Raw genomic sequence first — 11,750 nt, forward strand, 5'->3', positions numbered from 1 at the left:
GTGTTTTGCTTTAATTATATTGTGCAGTTTTATATGAAAAATGTAGGATGCTTTTAGAAAACTGCTTGAATTATCTCAGCTGCCCATTCAGCTTATAATATGTTAATTACAGTTTTTGACTAATTTCCAGGTTGAAATATCATATTTTTTTAAGAAGTTAATAACAAATGGAAAACTTTTTGTTTTCCGCTAGTTGTTACAGCCTTTCTTTTTGCTTTCCTTTTTTTTTTTTATTGAAGCTCCACAAACTTACATAAAGTCCTCCTGTCTTTCCCAAAATTATAGTTAAATGTCCCATAAAATATGTTTTAACTACATTGGCATTACAGTGGAGTCTTTGATTGTAGAGTTCAGGATTTGAGTATTTGTGTATAAAGAAGGTAAGGTTCTGATTCCAAAACTTTCATCAGTTGCTCAAAAAGTAAAAGTGAAGTATCTGCCAGTTATAGTGTATCAGGATCTGAGTTACTTGTAGGGATTTTCTGTAGATTCAGTTGTCCATTATGTTTCTAACTTTTTATGTTAATATTGAAATTGTGAGAGGTGTTGAATAACTTTAGGTAAAGAAATACTTAATGGAAAAAAGGCCCACAATATTTCCAAGATATTTTCAAATTTTCTAGAATAATCTGAAAAGTACAATATTTGTCATTGGCAGCATTCTTTGTGGCTAAAAAGTAGATGTAAATTTATGAGTGATGGCAGTGCATACTTTCTTGATATTAATAAAGTTGTTGCAATTTAGAACAGAGAAGTCACAGCTAGGTCAAAAAAGTAAAATAGGTTAAATATATCACAATGCCTTACAAAAAAGGGGGCTTAGTAAACTTAAAAATGAGTGAGTAACCAAAGTTTATTAAATAATTTACGCTAGATGTTGCTACATAGCAAGTCATATCATTAATAGTGGCTTAAAACGGCAGCTATAATTTTATTATTTTTTTCAATTTATTATTTCTCTTAGCCTGTGTTTATAATAGTTGCCTTCTTAACCTACTTCTTGCCCATAAAAGGTTGGAAGCCCCAGGACAGGGATCAGTTTCTGCAAAGGGCTGTATGGTTCCTGTTGCAACTACTCAACTCTGCTGTTAATTGTAGCTTCCACCTTGCAATTACTCAATTAGACATTTACAATTACTCAACTAGATATCCAAAGACAATATGCAATTGAATAAGCATGAGTGTTCCAATACAGCTTTTTTTACATGAACAGGTAGATTTGGCCCCAAGGATGTGGTTTGTTAATCTTTGATCCAGAGGCCTCTTTTCATTTTGTACTGTCTATGTCCTTTTCAATGTAAACTGATATGATTCCTTTTAAACTTGTGAGTTTCCCGTATATCTATTTAAAACAATCTCCATTAGACCAACGCCATACGCACAGATCTCTTTGAGACATGTCCATCTCTGTCTTATATGAATTTACTATGGATGGGATAACACCCTTACATCTTAGATTCTTGTCTTTTAGATCCTTAGACTAGCCTCTTATTTCCTGCCTCTTTAAACAGTAGGGCTTCTATAAGACATTTCTCTAAGATCTGGAATAAGCCTTTTGTTAGAAAGTTTCTATGAGGTATGTTGAACGAACTCAAAAAGTGTCTGGATGCTTTGGCTAGAAATAAACAGTAAAGGCTTATTCAAGGGTTTTAGGGTTTATAAACCAGAAACACATAGCTAGGCAATACCCAGAATATTTTGAAGAAGAAAAAAAAGTTTAAAGATTTTATAGTAAAAAGTACATTCTTGAGAAGAATCTGTCCTGCATTCTTAGCCCTAGGATTGGTCCAGGATACTTATTTGTCAGATATTGGTTGATCTGGATAATGGATGTCAGGTGGTCTGGATATGTGACTTTTTCAGGGGCTAATCAGAGAGTTGTCTGAAGGTCTGGTTTATGTCAAGTATTGACATACAGAAAGTTGATATATATACAGGCATTGACACAGGACTGAAAAGTTCAAATTTTAAGTTCCCAGACTATTTAAAACAAGAATAGAATTGTTTTCTCATGCCCCAACCTACTTGATTTTAGTAATTTTGAAGCTTGACTATAGCAATTCCATTTTATTTATTTTTTTAAAATATGTTTTTATTGATTTCAGAAAGAAGAAGGGAGAGGGAGAGAGAGATAGAAGCATCATTGATGAGCAAGAATCATTGATTGGCTGCCTCCTGCTAGCCCCCCAATGGGGATTGAGCCTGCAACCCAGGCATGTGTTCTGACTGGGAATTGAACCATAACCTCCTGGTTCATGGGTTGATGCTCAACCACTGAGTATACTGGCCAGGCAATCCATTTTATTTCTTCACTCTGTTTTCCTCAGGTACTACCTTAGATCTTTTTGAGGTATTAACCAAAAATCTTACATTTGCATCCTGGATTAGACCCATGCCCAGAAGCCATTCTGGGCTCTTTCTACCCTCTTTCTATGCTGCCATAAATGCACTTGAATGTTCTGGCTGATGCTCTCAAGGGTATCAACAATGCCAAAAAGAGAGGCAAACACCAGGTTCTTACTAATCTGTGCTCCAAAGTCATCATCTGATTTCTGTTTGTGATGATGAAGCATGTTTATGTTGGTGAATTTGAAGTTACTGATGACCACAGAGCTGGGAAAGTTGTTGTGAACCTCACAGACAGGTTAAGCTAGTGTGGCGTAATCACCCCAGTTTTGATGTACAACTCTAAGATTTATAAAAGGGCAGAACAATCTGCTTCCATCCCGTCATATTGGTTTCATTGTACTGACACCCTCAGTAGGCATCATGGACCATAAAGAAGCAAGATGAAAACACATAGGAGGGAAAATCCTGGGATTCTTTTTCTAGTGGTGTAATGCAAATGTGCAAGTAAAATGCCTTAGTGGAAAAGAAAAAATTCCTGGCTGGCATTTTATTTACTTTTAAAAATAGGTTATTTATTGATTTGAGAGAGAGAGAGAAACTTCAGTTTGTTGTTCCACTTATTTATGCATCAATTGGTTGCTTCTTGCTGTACCCTGACGGGAGATTGAACCTGCAAACTTGGCATATTGGGATGACACTCCCAAAACTGGCTGGTATTTTCATTTCCTCTAAATACTACTCATACAAATAGATCAGTTTTTAAATACCACCTTTGCCCTCTTTGAGGAAATCTTGGCTACGTCATCAAGTTAGGTGCAGTTTCTATTTTTCATGTTATCATAGGCAACAGTTTTGTTCTTCCATCTCCCAACAATATTTTTGTCCCTTTCCTTCAAGGCCTCAAACAGCAGGTTCATTTAAGCCCTTTAAGGCTTCCACTGAAATCCTTTTCTTGGTCCTTCCAGGTTTCACCATGGTCTCTTCAAGAGCCTTTTAGATTCTACCACGTGCTCCTAAAGGCAATGCATATTTTAGATTTTTATTATAGCAGCCCCACAATCTTAGTACTAAGATCTGTTCCTGTTATCTGTGCTGCATTGCGAATCACCTCAAACTTAATCTCCTATGATTTCTCTGGGTCAGGAATTCTAGAAGGGTTTGGCTTGGTGTTTCTGTCCCAGAGTATTTCCAGCGTTTGCAGTCATACAGGAATGAGCAGGTACACTGGAGGGGAGTGGTAAAGGAGAGAAAGGGTACAGAGAAACTATGGTGGCCCGGCATCTTTCTTTCTTCATGTAGTCTCAGAGCCTCTCCATGTGGTCTCTCCACTTGGACTAGTTTGGGCTTCCTCACATCATGGCAGCCTCTAGGGGAGTTGGACAGCACATGGCAACGGAAGGCTTCAAGGGTGAGTATTCCAGCAAGCAAGGCTTAGAAAGCTTCTTCACCTTTTCTTACTACTCTCGGAAGTCACACTTTCATTTTCACCTCATTCTATTGGGTATAAGGTACCTTCACCTCTTGATGGGAAGATAGTCAAGGTGATATTATAGGTGAGCATGTAGGATGGGAGATAATATTACAGCTACCTTTTGAAATTAAAATCTGCTGCAAATAGGAAACATCAAAGGAAGAACCTTGAAGTTTGCCCTGTGTGAGGCTTTCAAATCAGGAATTATCCTTGACCTCTGGGAGCTTATAGTCTAAAAGCAAAAAGACATAAAGACTTTAGTTAGGCGATTTTATTAATGTTAAATACAGTCTTATCGTTAATATTATTTAATTTGTTCAGATGTATATTGAGCAAGGCACTGAGCTTTATATCTTATATTGGGGCCTTACTACTTCTACATTAATGTTAATCATATCATTAATGGTGTTCATTTTACTCATTTACATTAATCTGAGTGTCAGCCAGATAAGTATAATTCAGACATGCATCATAAGAATCCTGGTTAGTACTCTGTAGGGACTAGGATGTATAATATTACATGTAGAAGTTGTATAAACTATTCACTCTAGCTCTTGAAATGTAGCTATTTCATCACTGCTCAAAATGACATTTTTAAAAAGCGGTTCCATAGTCTTATTTTTTGGTTTATTTAGCTTAACGCTTTAGCTTAACTTCAATGAGCTTAATATTTTTTAATCTGAGGACAGTTTTGCCCCCTTCAGGGGACATTTGACAATATGTGGAGATATTTTCAGTTATCACAACTCGAGGAGGTAGTGGAGACCAGGGATGCTGCCAAGCATCTTAGAATGCACAGGACAGCCCCACCAAGAATTATCTGGCACAAAGTGTCTAGTCCTGGACTAGATGACCATTAAGATCTTGTTCTACTCTAAAGGATTGTGATTGATTAATTTTTGCTGGTTGTCATAATAAAGAATAAACAAATACTCAGACGATATAGGAAAATATAGTGCCACTCTTACGCCAAGAGTGATGGTGCAAAGTTGTGATTTTTTATCTGCCATAAGTTTGATAAATAATAGTCTATGAACTTTACAAATTTATGGCCTTTCAAATTTTCTTTTCCCACCCCAATTTTTTATTGTAATTATTTTTTAACGACTGAATCAGTGATTGGTTTTAGGGTAATTCTGTCACTTGAATGAATTGAAGACTAGGTGAGAATTGTCAGTGCAAAGAGGTTAGGAAGAAAAACTTTAAGCTGTATGTTGGAAAACCACATTAACCAAATATGTTTATGTATGTGATTCAAATATACTATACTGGCTGTGATAGTCCATATTGATTTAATTACAAATTTCTTGTATCTTTTTGTTGTTTTTTAGAAAATTATATAATCTCTTATTTAAAAGCAGTATGTCTTCTTTTTTCCCACTAAGTGCTGTCTATCTTTAGGAACTATTTTTGTCCAAATACAGCCTTTTGAGGCTCACTAATTCTTTTCATGTTTAATGGAGGTTTTGTAATTGCTTTCTTGCATGAACTAGTTTTTCTTTACATAGTCCATGCTACCTCATTTTATTTTTTTCAATATTCTGGATTCAGGATATCTTTCTAAATGTATTAAATTTGTCATCAGAATTGCTTAGCTAATTATGTTACTGTTTTGATTCCTCCATACCCCCTCATTTCTAATGTTCTAATTTCTCCCCATTTCTAAAGTTCCTGATTTTGGGACTCTAAATTACATATAATGCTAATCCTTACTGTGGGACTATAAATTGAGGGATTTTTTTTTTTTTTGGTATTTCTTCACAAATTATTTTTCTATTTATCAGAGGTTAGGAATTTTTGGTGTGTGTTTTGTTTTGAAAAGTTCTTTCTTCCCTACTTATCATTGGTAATTATTGTATAGATGTTACTGCTCGGGTTAATGTTATGATATCAATGACTTATAGTAAGCCATGATATTTAAAATGACAGGTTTAATGATTAGGGTCTTTTGCCCTTTTAAAAAGAAACAAAGAAAACAGTATCTCACTTCCTTATTTCTATAAGGATGGATCTTGGGGATTTGGGAAGGTGAGTAAATATTTCAAAAAGTTTTCAACATGAGTCATTGATTTCATAGCACAGCAAGATGATCAAGAATGGTATTTGTCAGTGTTAAAGAGAAAGTTATTTAAAGATCTATATACAGAAAGTTGACTAAATGGCAAATGAATATTTCTGTATAATGTAATATATAATGTTATGAATTCACAGGAAATTTTACTAAAATGTTGTTTAAGGAACAAAAAGCAAGGGAATTCTAATTGAATCCATTATTATTTAGTTGTATATATAGAAAATTTGACCTTTTAAAGCATTGTATTTCCTTTGAAAATTAATTTCATGTATCAACAGAACTTTAGGTAGTAGTAAATTCATTTGCTGCTGCTTAAAATTTTTTTTTTAACATTTTGGATTTATGAAATAATCTTCCAAGATACAGAAATATTCTTATTGCTTGCTGGTTGGTACACTTCTTGAATTACGTATTATGATTTTACTGTCAGTGTCTCAATTTACAAACTGGTGCCATGGGTGGTGATGAGATTTTTTTTCTAACCTATGCAGAATATGAATCTGTCATTTTCTTATAATACAGGATGATGAAAACAATAACTCGTCTTCACAAAGCTATGATGTTTCTTGAGTATTTCACAAGTAATTCTTGGGTTTGGAATACTGACAACGTCAATATGTTAATGAATCAACTAAATCCTGAAGATAAAAAGGTAAGTATTTTCTGTTTTATATTAGAAAATAATTAGACAGCCATGAGCAACCTGAGAAATAATTGGATATTTTTCACAATCATTATGCAATAAGAAAGTCATTGATTTATTTATAGTCTCATTAAAAGCTTCAATCATAATTGTTGGTGATGAAATAAAATTGTTCTACCTTAGAATTTATAAGGTATTTAGATGTGGCAGTATGATTGAAATGTTCATTCTTTTTTTTCTTTTAATGTCCGGTTGAAAGAGAACTTTAGCTTCTTTATGCATCCCCCCCCCAAAACACTTAGTTTTCTTTGAATTTTGAGAAAAACCTTCCCTCAGAAATTGTTTTTCACATACTCTTTTACTTTTTATCATTCCACATTTCTCCCTCTCTGTTAATTTGAAACTTTAACTCTTCATGTGTATTGTCTTTGAGGTTACCTTAGATACTTTAATGTGTATACCTAACAAAGTCTAAATTAAGCAATTTCTATAGCCTCTTCCTTAATGAGTAAATTCAGGACCTTACTAAAATGTTTTATCTGAGATCTTTCTTTTAGCTTCCTTTCTCTTCCACTTCTTTAAACATTTTTTTTAAATGCCTTATTTAACTCAGTATATCCAAAACAATATATACATAATTTGAGTAAAAACCTAAGATTACTTAAAATTTTTAAATTACATAAAGGATAATTTCTCATACTGAGCCTTCGAAAACCAGTGTGCATTTTACACTTCACAGCAATTCAGGCTAGCCGTATTTCACATGTCCACGAGGTGCATGTGGCTTCTTGTGGCTACCATATTGGAGAGTGCAGATTTAGTCCATTCTGCTGGTTCAGCATGACAGGTTCTCAAGTGTGCTGTCTCTCTGCCCACTTCTGTGTGTGCTAGGTTTACTTCTTTTCCACCCTTGCTCTGAGGATACAGCTTTTTGGATTCTTACGTTTTTGCAGGAATATTCGATAAGACTCCCTAATTTATGGGGCCGTAGGCTTTAGAGCCAATCTTCTTCTCTTCAAAGCACAAGGTCTAAGTCACTAGGGTCCTGCAGATTGGCTCAAGTTGAAAGATTTATGGCTTCTGCTGATTCCATACTCCCTGCCCCCCTTGCCTTTCCACCTTACACTATACATTCCAATGCACAACGTAAAATGCTGAATGGATGATTAGAAAATGAGCATTCAGGTGAAGAAATAGAAATTACCTCCAGAAGATTCCCCTTATAATCTGTCCTAATCACTACCTCCTCTCTCCTGATCTATTGTGAATTTTTACACTGTTAGTGTTATACATTTTTAACTTTACACAAATTATAGTATTTTTTTTCATTCTTTTGTTCATAGACATTTGAGTTATTTTCAGTTTTCGGTTATTGGGAGTAATGCTTCTATGAACCACATGTACATATTTGTGTAGGATACTTATCTAACTGAATCAAAGGGTATTCATATGTTCAATTTATTAGATAATGCCAAACAGTTTTCCAAAGTGGTTGTATTAATTTACCTCCCAAGTGACAGTTAGGAGAATTCCTATTAATCCAACATTTGGCATTTAAAATTTTAATTTTAGCCACTTTGGTGGTGTGTAGTGGTATCTCAGTGCATTTCATATTACATAAAAAGCTTATGTAGACATGCCAAAAATGTCAATAATCCTATTGAAAAATGGGCTTGAGAGATGAACAATTTATAGGAAAAATAATTCTTAAATTATTTTTAACCATATGAAAAGATAAACTCACTCATAAAAATGAAAGTACAAATTAAAGCTAGACTGAGATATTTACTCCTTAGCAGATTTGCAAAAAATGCAATCTAGCCCTAACCGGTTTGGCTCAGTGGATAGAGCGTCAGCCTGCGGACTCAAGGGTCCCAGGTTCGATTCCGGTCAAGGGCATGTACCTTGGTTGGGGCACATCCCCAGTAGGGGGTGTGCAAGAGGCAGCTGATCGATGTTTCTCTCTCCTCGATGTTTCTAACTATCCCTCTCCCTTCCTGTCTGTAAAAAAATCAATAAAATATATTTTTTAAAAAAATGCAATCTATTAACATACTCTGGTGAAGCCTTGGGCAAATGGGCATTTTCCTACATTGCTGTTAGAAATGAGTATCTTTTTCCATCCTTTTATTTTCAACTTTTCTGTGTTCTTATCTCTCAGTTATTTCTCTTATAAATAGCAGATGGATTTTTTTTAGTCTGACAATTTTTTACCTTTAATTGGAAGATTTAATCCATTATGTAATTTCTGGCAATTTTGAATTTAAATCTGACTCAGTGCTTACAATTTGTCCCACCTGTTTTAAGTTTTTTTGCTTTCTTTGAGGTTATTTTTATAGTTGTGTATTTTCCCACTTGTATTAGTAACATACACATATATTAATTTTTATGCTGTTTTTGTAGGTTACTCTAGAGATTACAGCATCCTTCCCTAATTTATCAATGTCTAATAAAATACTGATAATTACAGCTTTTCTTGCAAAATGCTAGGACTAACACCTATCTGCTATTGCTTTTAGATATATTAATTGTGTATGTGTTATATGCCTCATAACCATTATTATTATTGTAGTCTATGCAATAAGTATTCATTATTCTCATTGCAGTCTATGCAATAAGTATTCATATATAGCTTTATCAATGTAATTGTTTTTTCTTTCTTTTTCCATCTCAGATGTCAATCTGGAATCATTTTCATTATGCTTAAAGAATGCCTTTCAGTATAATTTTTCTAGTGTGGGTTGCCCAAGGATGTCAGATTGTCTCAGTTTTTATTCTTCTGGGAACATACTTATTTTTCAAAGTAATTTATGCTGGTGTAGAATACTGTGTCAGCAGTTTTCTTTGAGCACTTGGAAAACATCTCATAGTGTTGGCTTCCCATTTTCTTTTGAGAAATCAACTGTCTTTCTCTTTTACTTTCAATAGTTTTACTCTGACATGCTTAGATGGGTGTGTGTGTGTGTGTGTGTGTGTGTGTGTGTGTGTGTATAGTATATTGTGAGTTTTGAATCTGTGCCTTGATGTCTGATTATTTTTTTGAAAATTTCCAGCCAGTCTTTGGTTCCATTCTTTTTCACTCTTCTGTGGGAATCTAATTACACTTTTGTAACAGTTGATTTATGGTAGCTTTTTTTTGGGGGGGGGGGTCCGTGGGGGGAAAAAAGGGTGGGGGGGTGCCGTGGGGGGGGGTCTAGAACTTACTGTGTTCAAATAAGTGATGGTATATAGTGAATAGTCTGTTTATCCAATGTATGGAGCACTGAGTAGTGCGTGGCCCCCTCATTTTGTAATGAAATACCATTTTTATAAGGCTGTTTATTCTAGATTTGCCTACCCTTTTCATCAAGATGGCCAAATTACTGTTGTTTAACCTCCTAAACCAGCTTTCATAACATTCTTTTTCCTGATGTCAGTAATATTCTCTAAGAAAATTAATCTATATGGTATGCAGGATATTCAAGAAGAGAGACACTGTAGATACAAACTGGAAATAAATAAATATATGTATAAATATATGTGAGGAATACATAAATCTATTTGGATAATGGAATTTTGTCTTTTTTGGGGTGGGGGGATGTTGCAGGCATCTCTTCACACTTAATACACTCTTTAAATGCTAGCCTGAGTTTTCAGATTATTGTCTCAAATGTTTCTGTGTTTAAGGGAAGGTATGGAATAGGAATAAACTTTTTGTGAATAGCAGTAAGATTTTAAAAGTTAATACTGTAAGCATTTTGTAATCATGTCATTTGGAATTAGCCTTTAGAAAAACTATGAATTTTTGACTAGTTGTGAAAAAAATTAAGAAAGTAACCAGTAATTTTTTTTGTTTATGTAGACCTTTAATATTGATGTAAGGCAGTTACATTGGGCAGAGTACATAGAGAATTACTGCATGGGCACTAAGAAATATGTTTTGAATGAAGAAATGTCTGGCCTCCCTGCAGCTAGAAAACATCTGAACAAGTAAGTTTTACATGGGTTTGATTTCCTTTTGTCTTCTTTATTAAGGTGGTGTTTTGTTTTTTTTTACAGTGGTGTTTTTTTTTATTTGTTTTTTTTTTATAAGCTGGTATATTGAATGGAAGATATTGCTAATAATCTATCGTATTTAGGAAAAGTTCTTACCTTTGGACTGCAACTTTGGTAGTATTGATTTAGCCTAATATTGTTGAAATTTGATATCTTCGCCTATTTACTCTTCCTGAACACTATGTGTAGGTGTAATTTAGTTGTTTTTTTTTGTTGTTGTTTAATATATTTTTATTGATTTCAGAGAGAAAGGTAAAGAGAGAGATAGAAACATCAAAGATGAGAGAGAATCATTGATTGGCTGCCTCCTGCATGCCCCCCATTGGGGATCAAACCTGCAATCTGGGCATGTGCCCTTGGCTGGAAGCGAACCCAGGACCTTTGAGTCCATAGGCTGATACTCTATCCAGTGAGCCAAACCGCCTAAAGCTGGTGTAATTTAGTTTTAAAAATCGCTATTATCATTCATTATATTGCTATTGAAGAAGTAAATATATTAGGAGAAAATAAAAATCTATTTTAAACTGGAGGTAATTTATTTATTTTATGTTTTTTTCACCCTACTCTATCTTTGGAAGAGGAAAATAGATATACTAATACATCATTTAACATGGAAATTTTGTTTGTTTATAAAAGAGCTATAATTATTCCCCTTAGTCTTTTATAAAGTAACTAGAGGCCCAGTGCACAACATTTGTGCACTGAGGCGGGGTGGGGGGGGGGTGGAGGCATCCCTCAGTCCGGCCTGCACCCTCTTACAGTCTGGGACCCCTTGGGGGATATCCAACTGCCTCCGAGGCGGGCTGTGCTCGCCTGCTGTGAGCCCAGCTTCTGGCTGAGTGATACTCCCCCTGTGGAAGTGCACTGACCACCAGGGGGCAGCTCTTGCGTTGAGCGTCTGCCCCCTGGTAGTCAGTGCATGTCATACAAACCAGTCATTCTGCTGTTCAGTCAATTTGCATATTATCCTTTTATTATATAGGATACATACAGATTGTTTAAAAAACCATCCACACAGAAAATAGAAGAGGAAACATCACTGTTAATCCATCATTCAGAAATGCTGTTAAAATTTTAATAGCGGTCTATTTTATTAGTAGGTTAGTGAATACCATGTTTTTAAAATAAATCTTTATTGTTCAGATTATTACAGTTGTTCCTCTTCTTTCCTCCCATAG

General features: G+C 34.7%; 1 protein-coding gene and 1 pseudogene across 1 annotated transcript in view; both read left to right on the top strand.

Moving 5' to 3' along the window:
- FAR1 (fatty acyl-CoA reductase 1) overlaps positions 1-11,750 on the top strand; it is a 68,959-nt gene that overhangs the window by 48,983 nt on the left and 8,226 nt on the right. Inside the window, exons 12-13 of the mRNA XM_006773189.2 lie at positions 6,417-6,546; positions 10,379-10,506. Coding sequence (XP_006773252.1) covers positions 6,417-6,546; positions 10,379-10,506 — 258 coding nt within the window. The remainder of the gene's footprint in view (positions 1-6,416; positions 6,547-10,378; positions 10,507-11,750) is intronic.
- On the top strand, positions 2,256-2,939 carry LOC107184565 (annotated as a pseudogene).

This window comes from Myotis davidii, unplaced genomic scaffold, assembly GCF_000327345.1.
Source record: "Myotis davidii unplaced genomic scaffold, ASM32734v1 scaffold946, whole genome shotgun sequence".
Lineage (NCBI taxonomy): Eukaryota > Metazoa > Chordata > Mammalia > Chiroptera > Vespertilionidae > Myotis > Myotis davidii.